This window comes from Camelus bactrianus, chromosome 32 (assembly GCF_048773025.1).
Source record: "Camelus bactrianus isolate YW-2024 breed Bactrian camel chromosome 32, ASM4877302v1, whole genome shotgun sequence".
Classification (NCBI taxonomy): domain Eukaryota; kingdom Metazoa; phylum Chordata; class Mammalia; order Artiodactyla; family Camelidae; genus Camelus; species Camelus bactrianus.
In genome coordinates this window covers 2,553,697-2,570,597 of record NC_133570.1, presented here as the reverse complement: position 1 = coordinate 2,570,597, position 16,901 = coordinate 2,553,697, and the positions used below count along the sequence as shown (strand labels likewise).

Sequence of the window (16,901 nt, the reverse complement as noted above, 5' to 3'; positions counted from 1 at the left end):
CCCTCCACCCTGACCTGCCTGCTTCGCACCTCACAGACCATCTCTGCTCCTCCATCTCCTCCGTCGGAGTGTCTTCCCTGTGATCTTCCTCGGGCTGGGTGCTTCTGCCCCCGCGGGCCTCTCCTCAGTGGGACCTGCTCCGTCCGGACCACCTGGCCCAGAGGCCCACCCCCTTTGCTACCTTTCTGCATTTTACTCCTTTCCCGGCTTTGATCACTGCCGTGTCGGCTCGCTCAGGTGCTCAGGTGTTGGTTGGGTCCTTTGTGGCCACCTTTATTTCCCCAGCCACGCCCCCACCCCCTGAAAACGTCCACGGGAGCGGAGCGGTGCCCTCCCCTCTAAACCGGGACAGGTGCCTCACCGGCAGGATTCTGTGTTCCTCACCCCGCAGCCCCAGCACCTCGGACAGCGCCTGGCACTCGCAGCCCCAGCACCTCGGACAGCGCCTGGCACTGAGCGTCGGTTGACAGATGAAGGGGGGAGGCAAGAACCTGGCCTGACAACTATTTGCATAAAGATAATAGGGAATTTGGAAGGAAGGGAAGTTTGCTTTGGGGAGCTTATCAGGAAAGCCTTCTGAACCGCAGGCAAAAACGCGTATTTTGGATTTTTAACAAAACGATGATTAAAAACCTTCAGCTGTGGTTGGAACAAAATAACCTCTATTTTTATACACCTCACCCCCAGGAAACCGTAATTTATGTGAACTTTCCAAACCTGCTAAACATTGACTTTTTGCTGCTGTTGTTACCGCAACAATCCCATTCTTTTTGTTTTTAAGAAGAAAAAAAATGGAGCTATTTCATGACTACGTTTTATAGCTTCAAAATTAAAATCCACTTGACATTTAATAGAAACCCCGCAAATCTATATTCTCTCTCAAGGACAGACTTTTAAAGTGTGGCCCAAACTAATCTGGCTGGGAGGTTCTGTTTGTTTTTCAGGCAACTATTAAAATAATGGTAACTTTGGGAATGATGATGATGACAGCTCATGTTTATTGAGTGTGTGTTACGTTCCGACCAATGCTCTTTGCTTTCACTATGGACTTACGCTTTGATTAAGACTGTTTTGTTTTACAACTTTGATAGTCAATCAGCAATTTATTGTTTGGAAGAAGCAAGCGTTTTGGAGAAAGATCAGCGTCCAAACTTTTGATCAGGCAGAGCTGTGCTTGGATCCTGAGTTTGCCCCTTGGAATCTGTGTGATCCTGGACATGTTTCTCCCTCTGCAAGATGGAGATATTGAAGCTCATCAGAAAGCATGTGGGGTGGCGCCCCGTCCTTTTGCCTCAGAGGAAAGTTACAAGTCCACGGAGTTAACTGTCTTCATGGTGCTGACCGCGGGGTGGAGTCGGCGGCGGCCCCTTGGGGGCTGGAGAACACACAGAGCTCCTGGGTTTAAGCCCTGGAATCGGGCTCAGTGCAGAGACACATGATCCTCGTGGAATCTGGCCTGGTCCCTGGGGTCAGGATGACACAGATGGCAGGGGACACACATGGAGAGGGATGACTTGGGTGGGCCAGAAAAATGGACCACATAACATGCAGTTCAAAGATACCCATAATTTACAGTTCTCAGACAGCCTCGTGTTTTTGAGAACTCCTTTTCAGACACATAAACGAAAAGTACAGGACTGATTTATCCCTGCCGTACCGGGAATTAACAGCCTCTTGGTCTCATAACACACGCCATCAGCTCTTTTGTATCAGCTGTCGCAGGTCTTAGCCTAAACACACATGTGAAAGCCATCCTTGTTCCTGGTCTCGTAAGTGTAGAGACGTTCCAACCTGTCCCTCCCTCCAGCACTTACGCACAAGAGATAGAGTGTCTTCATCATGATGACTGAGTTGTTTGTCCCTCAGGAACTCGTGTTCTGTTTGATTCCTGCCATTCCCGGAGCTTGCTGGTTCAAGAAATGCAGGACGTGGAGTTAACGTGACCGGAAGGCACGCTTGGCGGCTACGGTCTGCAGGAGAAAGAATTGTGTCCACCAGGCATCGGGCGGGCGTGAGGACATTCACGTGCACAAGGACAGTGGCCACCAGCCAAGGTCCAGCTCACAAAAACTCATGCAGGTGGCGTGTGGGGGCTGACTGTGGGTTTTGGGGGATGTGGCAGCCGCTGTGGCCTCGGCAGGAGAATTCCGATTGGGAGCCTTTGCAGCAGCTGGAGTGGCCTTCACCCCTGAGCTCTGCCCGGCGGTGTCGCTCTCTACACCCTTCTTCCCACGGCCTCGCTGAAGTCGGCTTTCCTTGGGTGATGCCGCCTGTGAGCGTTGCGTTCACGCCTCCTCCCCAGAGCACAACCAGAGGGACTTAACTGCAGACTCATTTTCGGGTTTTTCTCTTTCCCTCTGACGTCCTGCCGCTGGCATCCCTGCTCCATGCTCGTCTTCTGGGCTGCCCTCTTCTCCCAGAGCTTCCCCTCACTCTCCTCCCTCTCCTCCCTGATGCCTTCCTCTCCCCTGCCTCTGAAGCACGCCAGAGCAGCAAGAGCGGTTTTCTGCCAGCTTGTCTGTTTGAAATGGTGCCCTGATAGGTATCTGGGAGGCAAGAGAGTGAGAAACACAAGCGAACATTCACCAGCCTCGCTTCCAGCTTAACCAGCCGTTCCCGGAGCTCAACGATCCATGCGGTGGCTTAGTGGGTTTTGCTCCATCACCCTGGGAAGCTGTTGAGCCTGGAGGAGGAGGACCTGGGCTCTGGGGCTGCCTGAGTTTAATTCCCATTTCTGTCACTTTCTCCTGTGTGACGTCGGGCAGGTTCCTGGGCCTCTCTGTGCCCCTGTTTGTGTCTCTCTGTGAAAGGAGTCACAGTGATCACAAGAGTCCTAGTCCCTTTCCTGCAATTCTGAAATCCAAGAAAAGCACTTGAAAAGCGGTTTTATTTTTAGTAAGTTGGGCGCCAAAACTCACCTGGCAGCAAACTCGTCTCTCAGCTGGATGTGGCGTTCTGTGGCTTTGTCTGCCCTGCTGAGCGAGACTGTTCATCTGTCTGATTCCAAAATTCTGATGTGTCGTCTATGGGGCGCTGCCTCAGGAGGGCCTATGTTAGTAAAAGTGTACATAAACCACATTATTTAAAACCCCCACATCCTGGATTCTGAAACACGATCTGTTACCTGGTTGCAAGCTCTTGCTAAGCGTGGGCTGTGGTTATTATTCAATTCGGCAGATTCTGGCCCCCACGGGAGGCTCTTGGCCAGAGACCCAGGTGTCATGTTGAGAAGTTAAAGGACAGGGGACCCCTCATGGAGGCTGCCTCCTTGACTCAGGGGCGGGAGGGAATTGAGAGGGAGTTCACTTTGTCACCAAGTGGTCCGTGCCCATTCACCGCCCTTTTCCCGCTCCCTCACATGTGCCCCCCGAGAACCGTGGTCTAGAACACACACCAGAGCATCCAGGGCTCCACCCCATCACCCCTGGGTCTCGAGGGGTCTGGGGATGAGACACGAGGCAGACACGAGCTCAGGAATTGTCCTGCAAAAGGGCCGGAGCTCACGGAGTGCGCGAACGGGACCCACTGCTAGACTGTGTAGTGACCAGTCCTGGACCGGATCACTGGGAAGGAGACAGACCAGACTTCCAGCTGCCGCCGTCTCAGCCACGGCCAGGGCCACGGTCAGGGGCGAGCCCCGCCCACCTTCTCCGGCTCTGCTTGGAGCCGTCGGTGTAGACGGGGATGGTCTCCTGAGCGGTTGCTTCGAAACCCGCCCAGGTTGGCTTCTCCTGCCCCAACACCTGCACGTGCGCCTGCTCACTGTTTCTGCTGTTTGTTTTCAAGTGAGCCCGTCTTTCACCATCACGTTGTCTCGTGAACACGCAGCAGCCCCCCCCACACCAATTGGTTATTGCCGCTGCACATTTAAAAGATGGGTCAAACGCTCCGGCTGAGTCATGCCGAGACTGTACGTTCTTCTGCGGGGTCCCCACGACGTCGCCGCCACGCACGCCGGCCCGTGGGATGCCGTGTGGCCGTGTTTCCATACACAGCATTGTGAACCGTGGCACCTGGATAGGACTTGAAACCCGACCACCGAATGGGGCTGTGTGCGAGATGAATAGGACAGACACGTGTCTGTCACTTCTGCAGACGGACCTCGGAGCAAGATTCTCACAACTTGCGGTTTTCAGTGAGATGCAGTTTTTCTGTGGCCAAGTAATCAGGTAGGCACAGTGGTCCGTCTTAGACTAGTGCTTCCCATGGCCTGACCCCCCCAGAACCACCTGCTAGAAGACACGCAGGCGGCGTGGACTGAGTGTGCCTCCACCCACCCCTCAAATTCCCACTTGGCAGCTCAAGCCTCTGGTGTGATGGTGTTAGGAGGTGGGGCCCCGAGAGTCTGTTCGCCCTGGAGGTGGGGCCCTCACAAATGGGATTCAGGCCTGAATCAAAGGGACCCCACAAAGCTCCCCCGTTCCTTCCGCCCTGTGAGATTATCGTGAAGAGACGACCTTCTGTGACGCCAGGAAGCAGGTCCTCACCAGACACGGAATCTGCCAGCACCTTGACCTTGGACTTCCAGCCTCCGGGAACTCGGGCCCCTTTAGGTGGTGGCCTCAGGGCTCCGAGAGGCTGCAGAGCGGGAGACCTTCTGAAGCTTTGCTTGGAGGCCCAGCTACATCACTTCTAACCTCTTCTGCGGGTCAAAGCAGGTTCCAGGACCAGCCCCGACTCGGGAGCTGGGGAAGTAGACCCCCTTCCCCCTTCATGGGAGGGGTGGGCAAGTCCTGCGGCAAGGAGACAGGCCTGGGAGGGGGGAGGGGCTGCGGTGCCGTCTGTGCACACGCGGCTCTCTGTGCCAGCACGCTTCCCTCCCTGTCCCCGGCGTGAGCTCAGAGCTGCCTTGGCTGTCGTGCAGGAGCTGTGTGAGCCCAGGAGCCTCGGGGAGGGGCTCTGACAACTCAAGAGTGAGGTTGTCCTTTCTTTTCTCTTTATTTTCTTTCAACCTCTCACCCCAGGGCTGTATGCCGACAGCCACGATGCGTCTTACACCTCACGCAGATGTCTCTTGCTTTATCTAAGTCTGTGGTTTTTGCTCCGTCTTTCATGCGGACAGAGAAGAAGGAAGTACACCCTCTCACACTCTATTCCTAGAAACCCTGTCACCCAGGATTCTGTTCTAATACGGTCGGTCATGCATTCTGCAGGGACGTAAGCCGGGGGGTTGGGTTGTAGCCGAAGTCTGCGTCAGATAAATCACAGATACGACCAGCGTCCGAAAATAACGTGCCACAGCTCTGCGTCTCTCGGATAATTTTAATAAGAAGGTGGTTCTCCTGTGAGGTGGGAATAAATATGTTTTTATTATAAATGGAACACCAGTTTGCTGTAGTGTATACATAATACATAAAAATATAATTCCACTTTGTCATAAACATTGCTGTTTATGTTGCTAGCTGTAAAAATCACCCAACGTTTAATTAACAATAACTTTGAGGCTACACGGATGTTCCTTTTAAACAGCAAAACACCGTGTGTTAGTCCCGGGCACCGCTGCTGTGGAATGTGCACGGGGTGCGGAAGCAGGGTGGTGGCGAGAACTAGGCCCGTGCTGGGCTGTGCCCTGACGTCTCTGTATTAGCTCAGTGCATCTGCTCAGCACTCTACAAAGCAGGTGCTATTATTGTCCCTAATTTAAAGATGGGGAAACTGAGGCTCAGGGAGGTTACGAAACAGACCCAGCATCACTCCTGCGAGGGGTGGGATGTGAATTTAAATGCGGGCGTCCCGGCTGGTGAACCCTGCTTTGACTTACGTGCAAGTGTGATAAATAATGCACGTTCCCCTCCTCCCCCTGAACACCCTCTAACAATGAAAATAATTCTCATCAATCAACATTGAGCAAGGCAGACTTTCTCCGGCCGGACCTGAGCAACAGAAGAAAAGTCTAGAAAGTCAAGGCCAGACAGGCGAACCCCTCCCCCCCCGCCGCCCGTGGAGTCAGGGGCAGCGCTGGGCTCACCCCTCGGGGCCCACTGCCCCTTTGGAGACGAGCAGTGTGGGGCTCAGAGAGGTCAAGCAGCTTGCCCAGGGCCACGGGGGTGGTGGTGTCTCGAGGATGGGGGCTCAGATCCTGCAGTCAGACACTCGCGTCTGTCTCAGCTGATACTCGGAAACGGGGAGAAATTGTGCATCTCAGGGTCACCGGAAGGGCTCTTAGTCCCTGTGAGGAGCTGCGGGTTTGGCCGTCCAGGGCAGAGGGCAGGAGGGGGCGTGATCGCTGACTCTCGTGTTTTGCTCGCGCGTTCACCCCGGCGCGTGCGTAATTGTTTACTCAGTCCCAGGGTTCGCATTAACTCCCATCTCTCCCAAAGGCCATTTTCTCCCGAGTCAGGGAGGTGGACCAAGGAAAGACACGGGCTTCCGGCTGCGCTTGCCATCCCCCTTCACCCCTTTGCTCACCTCCATCTCTCCTCCATCTCCTTCTTTGCAGGAGTTTGTTCAGCTGGCAAAGAGGCTGGTTAGCGATCCCGCGTTAGAAAAGGAAGTTGTGGCCAACGGAAGGGACTACGTGAGGATGTACCATTCGTGGCAGGCGGAGAGAGACACCTACGGGCACCTCGTCAGGATGCTGGAGGGAAGCCCTGAGGACTGAGGGCGCCTGCCGGGTGTCGGCGGTGCCGATCGGCGTCCATCCGAGGCACAGCCCTGGGCAGATACCCACAGCCGGGGCCCTGGGCCGGCGGGACCCGGCCGTCTGGTCCAAACTAAGCCCAGTTCATTGGAATCAGAGATTAGTCGGCTGTTAAGACAGTTCAGCCCAGACCTCGCTGTGCTCCCAGAGAACGTCCCAGATGTGTTTTCAGATCGGTCCTCATGGATGCACAGAAGCTCACTGGGTCCCTGCGGCGGAGGAGCTGGTTTTGCGCGGAACTAGGGAGAGAGCTGGACGGGCTGCTTTAGGACTTCCTGAGGACAGCAGGGGTCTGTTGGTAAGCCGTCACAGCGCAGGCACCTCTCCCCTGTCTTCGGATGACCTGTAACCCATCATTGTCTGTTCAAAGAGCAAAAGCAAAAATCAGACACGTCGGCTGAGGGGTCCTGGTGGCGTTTCTGCCGTGGTGCAGACTCTGCAGCAAAAGTGGGGCCCCGACAGACTTGCAGGTGGGCCTCCGGGCTCTGCACGTTTGCTTTTGACCCCCTCTAGATAAACAGGCAGACCCCGCCCCCACCTCAACCCCCCGCAGGCTCCCTCCACCTCCTGGCCGAATTTGAGTCGAAAACCAGTTGGAACAGGGGCCACGTCACCTGGGTTTTGGGGTTCAGCACCCAGGGCTGAGTGTTGGTCTGGTCACCAGCTTCCAGACCATCCCAGAACCGGCACCGGATCCCCACGACCCTGTCCAACATGAGGCGAGTTTAGCCAAGCGAACCCATCACTGGGAGGAGGTCCTGACCGCGCCGGCGCCATGGCCCCACACCCCATGCTCGTTTGCCTTTGGTGGCGGTGTTTGCCTCTGTTGGACCCTAAAATCCCTGCTGTCCGGTGAACATTCTGTGGCAACAGCTGGGTGTGAGGTGCTCTGTTTCTCGTGCGAGGTGGGAAGCCGCGGGCGTCCAGAGGGAGGGGCTGACGCCGGCTCAGAGCCCATCACAGGAGGCGTCTCGTTGGCGTTTGTTCCGATGCCGCCAGACCCTGGAGGGAGGAGGAAAACCCACGTCACCCTTGCCTCAAGGGTACCTTGGACATTTTCCCCCCAATCATCATTTTTTTATAAACAGCCAAACCTACGTCCTGTTTTTAAAGGGATAAGACTCAGTTTGAACAATTTAAACTCCAGCGACTTGAGGATGAGAACAGCACGTTTACAGATTGCGAACCACGTCCTTTCGCGTTCCGTTCTGCGCCTCAGTCTCAGAGCAGGGTCCCTTCCCAAAGGCAGGCACACGGAACCCGCAGGCGCTCCTCGCGCCCCAGATCCACAGCCCTGCGAGCGGCCTCCTTCAGCCCACCCCGCCTCCTTTGTGGTATCTGAGAGTCACGAGGGTCCGGGGTCCCCTGTGGCCAGGGAGGAGGGGGAGGGAGAAACGGGGGCCAAGCCCCGGGCTGGCGGCTTTGAGTCTGGAGTCAGCGAAGTCAACCTGAGAAAAGGCCCCGCTTTGCCCTGGGTACCAGCCGGGGGTGCTGCCGTGCAGGGAACGCTGGCCGCCGGGGAGCGCCGCTCGGCCCGGTGAAGGCCGGTGTGCGTGCTGGGCTCCACTGCACCTCAGCGCCATTCATTCACGTCGTCAGAGAAGCACCGCACCGGCCTCTGGCCCTTTGGGGAATGGCCTGTTTTTAAATGAATAAAGTGCCACCACCCTCTGCACAAAAAAATAGCTTCTGTGTGTTTGTTCCTGTCGTGAGCCTGGTTCTGGAAGAAGCAGGCCCCGCCCCTCCCTCCCGTCCCTGCACCTTGAAAGGAGGTACTGACATGGGAGCACCTCATTAAGAGGGGTTTAAATGCAATTGTTGTTTTTAATACCAAAGTAGGTTAAAAAAACGCTTTTCTATAAATGTTCTGGCCGCCCTCAGTTTCATACTCGGTTAACTTTATGCTGAAACATTTTGCGTGGAGTTTCCAATTTGCTGATGCACAGGTTTGGGTGACTGGAAGAGTCAGCTTCCAGATAGAACTGAGACACTGGAGCCTTCAGATACGGAGGGGATGTGCACTTAAGGGGGCACGGGGGGGTGGAGCAGAGAGGCACGGCGCGCACCAGGCTGCCGGTCGCTGGGAGAGGCGGCGCTGATGGCGTCTGCCGGAATCATAGCAGCCCTCACGCCCTTCCCACGCTCCGCAGCGAAGTTCAAGAGGACAGCACTCGTCACGAGGGGCCGACTTTACACTGGACTTGGTGAGTGGGAGGGTGTCGGTCAGGATCAGATTTGGTTACGACTGACGGAGATTCCAGAGTGGCAGTGGCTGAAGCAGAAGAGAAACAGTTCTTTTCCCATCATGTAGAGATTTAACAAGGCACGTATGATGTTCTCCGGGGATGGGGGGCGGGGGGCGGGGACTAGGACCCCTGCGTCCTCAGTATATGGCCGCCTCTACCTCGTGGTGTGAGGTCGCTCCCCTGGCTCCGCCATCACGCCTGGATTCCAGGCTGCAGCTAGGTGGGAGGCGGGAGGAAGATTTGTCTCCTCGTTTCAGAACAATTCCTGTTTCCGGTTACATACTGTGCCTTCGCCCAGTTGCTTAGGAATGCAGGCTTTTCTCCCAGCGGCCACGCACCCCGTTAAAAACCAGGGGTCTCCTACCAAAAGAGAGGGGAAGGACGCCTGCGGGGAAGAGCTGGCAGTGCGGCAGCCATCGGGATAAACTGGTTTCTCATTCTGTAGTGGTTACAGCCGTACCGCTTGCTAATTACCAAAGCCAAGAGAAGTGCTTTCCGCAAGGGTTTGAAGGCCATCCCGACACAGACCACCTTTTCTCCCCAAGGTCTCATCCGTATACAAGCCCCCAGCCAGCGCCCCCTCATCGATCAGAACCTCCAGCCCTGTGGCTCCTAAATTAAAAGCTCAAGCGTCAAAGCGTCCGTGGGTGTCCGCCCGAAGCCCCGAGAGTGTTTGTCCGTGCCAGGTGACACACCACTCCCGAAGGCACAGTCAAACGGGGTGTGCTGACTCTGTGTGTCATCCCGGTGCCCCCGAGAGTCTCCCTGGTCGCCCCGAGTGCGTGTGGGCCGGGCTCTGCTCCCGCTGGAAGCTCTTGGGAAGTAGAAATTGTTTCTGAAGGGGTCCATGAGCCAGACCCTGACTGCCACACGGCACGGATTTGTGTTAAAAACAAGATGCCATGAAGTTCTAACCTGCACAGTGTTTAGGTTCTAAAGACAGTGCTGAGGGGGAGGGTGTCGCTCACGCGGCAGAGCACATGCCTGGCATGCACGAGGTCCTGGGCTCCATCCCCAGCGTCTCCTCTAAAAATAAATAAATAGACCTAATTACCTCCCCCACCAAAAAATATTCAAAAATAGTGTTTAGAACAAAGACCTTGCACGGTCCAAGTTACCTGCAAGGAATCCCCACAAGTCGGGCGTCCATCCCTCCGTTCAGCCAGCGTCTCTTGTGGTCGTGGAGGCAGGCGCTGCGCTCTGGCCGAGGCTACAGCAGGGGACACTCCCCGCCTCGGGGGGCTCCCTCCCCAGGGGGCTTGACCGTTAGCGTGGACCTGGGTGGATGCCCGCTGCAAAGTATTCAGAGAAAGAGTGGGGTCGACCCTCAGGAAGGGGTGCGGATCAAAAGTCAGTTAAGTACAGGATCCACAGGGCAGTTGCACCCCAACAGTCAGAACGAAAACCACCTCCGAAGCGTGACAGGTAATTTCCAAGAGAATCTTATTAGACGCTAAAGGGACTTGTGCTAAAAATGAATACAGAAAAAAAAAAAAAAGGTATGTGTGTGGCAGGGGGGAGGGTGTCAATTAAAAAAATAACGACTTCAGCTTTATCTGTGGCCACAATCTATTTTAAAGGAATATTTTACAATTTACTTCGTCCTTCAAACTCATAAACAAGTGCTTAAAAATCCAGGCTGAGAGAAATGTCTTCCCCCCACAAATTGCACAATTCTGCTGAATTACAAAAGCTTTCTCCTTCGGGGTGGGGAAAAAAAAGAGCACTGCGATGCCTTTCTCGATAGGAGCCCTGGAAATTGCTCTATGCGCTGCCGAAAGCCTCCGCTGCCAGGAGAGTCACGCTTCATTTAAAGTGGATTTCCTTCTTTGGCATCTAATATAAAAATACGCGACATATTTCCCCAAATGAGAAAGGTTAACAACCAGATGTTTACAAGAAGCTGGCGAGCCGAGGAGCCAAGCAGTCCTGGGAGACTAGCTCTCCAATGTATTTGGTGCAAACTTCTCCATTTTAGACATGGCTGGGAAAAAACCCCAGCTCACCGAGTTTAGAGGGCTGCTTCCGTCTCGGGACCCCGTCCCCTCTCTCCTGCCACCTCAGTGCGCTTGGAGGCCCAGCGGGCACACAGACCAGGATGGCACGCTGAAAAAGCAGCTACGTTTATGACGTCAAAGGGTTGTGACCCCACCCCCCACCCCGCGCCACGTTCGTCCACTGCAAAGGACCACCCTTCCTCGCGTGACTTGGGTGAACTCGTGGATGCCCCTGTGGGTACCTCGGCTTCCCCAGGCTCTGGTCCGGCCTCAGCCCGAGCCAGCGGACAGCCCGTCCGTGACAGCCCCCGACCCCGAACAGGCTGGCCTCGGGACACCGCATCCGCCTGCCGGCCACCTGGCCCCGTCGCTCCCACTCACCCCAGTTCCCCACACCCTCTTTCTAGCCTTCCTTACTCCTCGCAGTGAAACAAGAACCCACTTGACCTAAACGCATGGGACGCTCACAGATCCTGTTGTTGGACGGTCCTCTCTGTTGAGCCTCAAAAATCCTTTCCGATAAAAACTCTCTTTACTGAGTGAGGATTTGTTTCTTACTTGGCAGTGCGTTATCTGCAGGGTCTCCATGACTCCTCGCCACAGCCCCGTGATTCTACAGGTGAGGGAACTTTGAGGCTCTGAAACGGGTCCGGAGCTGGGGGCTGGGAGGGGACGGAGCCAGGACGGATGCTCCTCTGGGCTGCTTGGAGCATCTTCTCTCTCTCTCCCCGGCCCCGCGTGTGACTGTCCCCATCTCCCACCCAGGCAGTCGTCAGCTACACGCCAAGGAGTTTAGCTGCACCTGCACAGTGTCCAACCCAAGTCAGAGGGAGCTTTGGGAAAGGGGTCAGAACACGTGAGCCCCAAATATACCACTTTGGCATAAGGGTTATTTTGAGCGGAGGTCAGCGCCAAGGTGGGCCTGCGCGAACAAGCTTTCCTAAAGGAAACTTACCTTCTGTTGGTTGCTTTGCATGTTTACCTTCCCACGGCTTATCACCCCTGGAATCTCAAAGCCCCTTTCCTCTGCCTTCTCCCTTCTCCGCGGATGTCTTGCCCTTTATTAAAAGGGCAGGTGAGCTCCAGGTCTGCCCACGTCTGTCAGGTTTTCCTTTCATGCCTGCGAGGTTCCATGCGGACCTGGCATAGACCTTCTCCTCCTGCTCGTCTGTCTCCTGTCAGATTTGCAGGGCCCCAGCCACCGAACCAGCGGGAAAAGAGGAGAAGGGTATTTTGCTCATCTGAGGTTTAACATCAGCACATTTATTTTGAATGAATTGCTGAGTTAGGAGAATTGTTCCTTGCTGATGAGTATTACCCAGGTGGAATTTTGATCAACTGGTTTTAAATACAGTAAGGCTTTCTTGTTTTTGGAATTTTTTTTTTTCAGCAGTCTGGAAACAAATGTTCTTTGGGTAACCTCATATGCTATAATACTGCCGAAAAAATAGAAAATTTTTTGGGGTAGCAGAATAATTTATCAATATATTAATTTTATATATATATATATATATATATATATATATTTGCACATGCACATACAGAGGATGCAGGAAAAATGAGGAGGAAGAGGATGAGTCTCTGGAACGCACCCCGCCAAGTGAGGGTCCTTAGCTTCGCACAGAAGAGAATTCGAGAGCGAGTCATAGTTGAGTAGAGGCAGCTTTATTCAGGGACGTGCACTCCGCAGACGGAGGGCAGGCCATCTCACTCAGACGGGAGCACGGCCACGAGGCCGGGGCTAGTTTTATGGGCTCAGCAACTTCAAATGCTAAAAAGTGTGGGGGTTATTCCAGCTACTTTGGGGGAGGGGCTGGGACTCATCGCCCACTTTTGGACCTTTCATGGTCAGCCTGGGGACCGCCCTGGCCCCTGTGGGAGGGCCACTTCGCAGCTTCTGTACTTCAAGGCGCGTATGTTGAAGCGCAAGATCCACTGGGAGTCGAGTCTTCCTCCGTCGTGGGGCTAATCACCGTGTCACTCTTCTCCCGGCTGTGCCCTGCCCCCTGCCCTCCCGTCTCCCAGATGCGCACTTCTGCAGTTCCTTCTGAAAACCGGGCCTTTCTGACATGACTGCAGTCAGAGGGTGGAGATGGACATCGCCAGACCGAGCTCAGATAAGAGAGAGTCAGAGTCTTGTTTTCTGATTCCCAAGGAGCCTTTTGAATTTCACGAGAGAGAAAACAACCGTCTTGAAAACCAAAGCTCTTGGACTGCAAAGCAGGAGCTTTTCAGAGAGAGAGAAAGATTCCGCGGTCAGAACACAGGGTCTAGACAGTGTGTCAGAGGCCAGTCCTGAAGGGCCCGAGGCGTAATGTCTGTGCTTTAATCACCGGTTTGGAAATCAGTGACACTGAAGTGGCCGACGGACCCGCGCTGGGGTCCCAGTCCTGGCTGAGACCCCCGTCTCGGCCGGCGAGGTTCTTTCTCTGATCAGAGTCACGCAGCCAGAAATGACACCGGTACCGAGAGCCACACAGCACAGGGTTCATTCGGTGGCCAAAGAATGGGGAGGTGGGAACCCAGTTTGCAAATCAGCTTAACGTGACTCAGGTGGGGACACTGTACATACAGGAGGGTCGAGGTGAGAGGGAGGGAGCTGGGAGGAGCAGGAGGAATATTCACGAGGTACCGAGAACAGGCGTGGAGGGCTGGACCCGGGACTGACACACCTCTGCTTATCAGTCCTTGGAGGAGCCTTTCTGGTGGTTGTCATGGCGATCAGCAACTGCCCTGGCGCTGGTGGGTGTGTCCTGAGCATGCTAATTTATTACAACGAGCGCATAATGAGGCTCAGGTCTCCTGGAAGTCACAGCTCCCTTTCCCTTCTGGGAGGAGCAGGGGTGTGATTCTGGGGCAACAGCCTTGGTAACAGAAGGTCACGTTTACAATGCTCTAAGCTTGAGTCCAGCCTGTGGTGACTCCCGACCCTCCTTGGCTTGTTAGCCGCGCACGCGTCTCCGGCCTCATCTTCTCCCGGCTTTCTCTGCGTCTCTGTACTGTTACGAACCGATAAGTATCCGCCCCCAGATTCATGTGTTGAAGCCTTAACTCCGAATGTGGCTGTTTTGAAGATGAGACCTTTAGGGAGATAATTGAGAAGAAATAAAGTCATCAGCGTGGGCCCTGCTCCATAGCACCGGTGTCCTTATAAGGAGACGAAGAGATACCAGCGGCCTCTTTTTCTCCCCACACACACGGAGGAAAGGTCCCGCGGAAGGAGGAGGGGCATCAGAGAAGCACCTGCTGAAGATGCGAGCACTTTAAAACCAGCAGACTCCCATGTCTACTCCTGGCAATGTAATTACTGCCAATTTTCTTTAGAACTGTTTAGCTTTATACACATACATACGAATGCATACATCTATAATGCTGCACAAAGCACAGAGGCGTCTCGCCGAAACTGCACTGTGCTGCTTCATGCATGCATCTAGCACTGTATCTATTAATATGTGTATACTTAAATCCATCTACAAATATATATGTGATGAATTTATTTTGCCTTATAAGTTAAGTATTTTATAAATGTATAACTATGAAAGTATAAATATCTATTCATAAATGTCTAACTAATATAATGAAAGTGCAAATTATAATTTGAAATAGAATTAGCTTACTGATTTTACTAACTATAATTTTAAATTATCTGTAATTGGAGAGAAAAATTGTGTCTGGAATTATTTATGCATAATCAAATATACAAATGTAAATAATTACTTATGTATTTTATTAATTATGATAAAAATTATCTGCAGTTAAAATTTAACAAAATTATCTACAGTGATATATAAAACATATATTTTATTTATAAAATCTGTATTATATGTTTAAATATATATATATAAAGCCAAACATACAAATAGCACCTTCGAGTGAGCCATTTCACTTTCAGAAATTTATCCAAAGGACAAGATCAAAGATGATTAAAAGCTTATGTAAAAGGTAAATCCATCACAGCGTTAATTTTAACGGCCAAAGATTTCAAACAATGTCAATATTCAGAAGTCACCGAGTCGTTCATTAAGTAGTTGTGTAGGTTTAACATGGAATAGTGGGCGGCCTTTAGAAATTACAGTGTAAATGGCAGGCTTGGCAAGGAAACACAGTCACCATAGTATGTGGGCTATGATCTCAGTTTTCCTAAAACGTGCACACACGTGTGTGAATGAGAACCTGTAACGGTGCGCACACATGTATTTGGGGGATGGTTACGGCTGACATTTATTTTCTTATGTGTTTTTTTTTTTTTCCCCTGTGGATTTCAAGTTTCCCAGAGTGAACATAGATATTTCTTTTTGTAGGTTAAAAATGATACTTTAAAAAAACAATTAAGGAAATGAAGCAGGAAGAATAATCACTCAGCTCCAACATCTCTGTCCTTCAGTGACAGTTTTCTCACGTTCCCATGAGGTCCAAACACAACGAGGAGATGCAGTGATGTTACTCGGGAACTAGCCGAGGGCGTGACACAGAGCGGAGAAGTGGAGGGCGGCTTCCCCTCTTTTCCCTGGAGGTCCCACTGGCGCTGTCTCTTCGAAAAGGAAGCTTGCAATCGTCATCAGGAACTAAGACCGTGTCTCGTTTAAGTGTTTCGTGGGCTTCTTTCTGGCTTCAGGCTGTGTTTTGGTCTTCTTGGAAGCAGTTAATAAAATGTGAGCAGAGCAGGCGTTGGACACAGAACTAGGGCTCACTTCAAACACTGTGCCGGAGGCCTGGGAACTGAGTTTATGTCCGACCCAGACCAGCACCTGGCTTTAATCAGCGCGGGGTTCCAGGGGGAGGTTTGGGGTTACACTCCGGTCAGAGACGGCAGGTGCGAAAAGGACCAAGATGGCCAGCGTACCAGGTGGAATTAGCCTCCGCGTGGCGGTCCGCTTGTGAGCTGTGGCAAGTCCCCGTGAGACCTTACCCTGTGAAATCTTGGTAGCAGCCATGCTCAGTGGAGTCCTTGCAGGCATTTGGGGTGCCAGCTCCAATTCCGAGGCGGCCAGAGTAACCTAGAAATTGAATGGCCGGCCCAGGATGATTCCTGCGTTCCCAGAGCTGATCTCTCATTATCTCATAACCTCAGTCATTAGAATTTGAAAATCTCCAAAGAGGAGGCTTTATTCTTCCTGGTAGAAGGGCAGCGGTGGTGAACCACATGGGGGGAAGAAAACAGCCCTCCTTCTAGACGAGCAATTTGTAACTCAGGTCAACCCAACAACACAGAATTAATACCTCATTATAATTGGATGCGAGAGAATCAGCCATCTTTGGACTTTCTTGTCCTGCTGCTGGCAGAGTCTTCATTGGTGAGCAGTGAAGCTCCAAACAACAAGGCTGCAGTTGGGGAACACCTTTTTGGTTAATCTTTTTCACCCATAAAGTTTCCATGGAAAAAAAAAATTGTCAAGGGCTTGTCACAAGCCACGGAGTCTTCCACGTGGAAGCCGACTATTTAATGCCTCAGCGGGAACTGAGAACGTTTCATTAAGTTGTCCAGTGTCGCTTCATCATTTTGGGAAGCACTCCTCTTCCTTCTGTTCTTCTGGGATGGACAGAAGCCAGTTGCCGGAAACTTGACAGCTCTATCTAGGTGCCCTACTGCATGGCCGGGGCAAAATTCTTGATGCATGCCCCCAAGATCCCTTATTTACCACTTTGCTCTGAATCGGTTTGTGAGGATGCCTTTTCATGATTTGTCCTTTCACAGTGGACACTTGGTTACCATCACCATGCCTCCAACTGTGATCCTTTCTGATCTCATCCAGGCTTGCCTCGAATGGGGTCGGTCCACTCATTTATCCATCATCTGTCCACTCAGCAAGTAACCTTTGACCATTTATGACGGGTCGGACATTGTTTTAAACATTGGGGAAGATGGTCATGAACCGAGAGCGGTAAGCATCCTCCACTCACAGGGGCTGTGCTCCAGCGGGCAGAAGTCAGACTCTACACCAGTCAACAAATCAAGGTCTTAAAAGACAATTCTAGGTAGTGATAAATGTGGCAAAGAGATAAGACCAGGCCTGAGAG

General features: G+C 52.8%; 1 protein-coding gene across 15 annotated transcripts in view; it reads left to right on the top strand.

Moving 5' to 3' along the window:
* GLT1D1 (glycosyltransferase 1 domain containing 1) overlaps window positions 1–16,901 on the top strand; it is a 99,958-nt gene that overhangs the window by 63,124 nt on the left and 19,933 nt on the right. For 4 of the 15 annotated variants that reach the window (XM_074356089.1, XM_074356088.1, XM_045511727.2 and 1 more), the window contains one exon: window positions 6,440–8,343. The exons of 5 other annotated variants lie outside the window; for them this stretch is intronic. In XM_074356089.1, the coding sequence (XP_074212190.1) occupies window positions 6,440–6,601 (162 nt within the window). In that variant the 3' untranslated portion in view covers window positions 6,602–8,343. Of the gene's footprint in view, window positions 1–1,866; window positions 3,146–6,439; window positions 8,344–16,901 lie in introns of those variants that run through there. 6 more of the 15 variants (XM_074356094.1, XM_074356092.1, XM_045511730.2 and 3 more) reach the window with 3 other exon arrangements.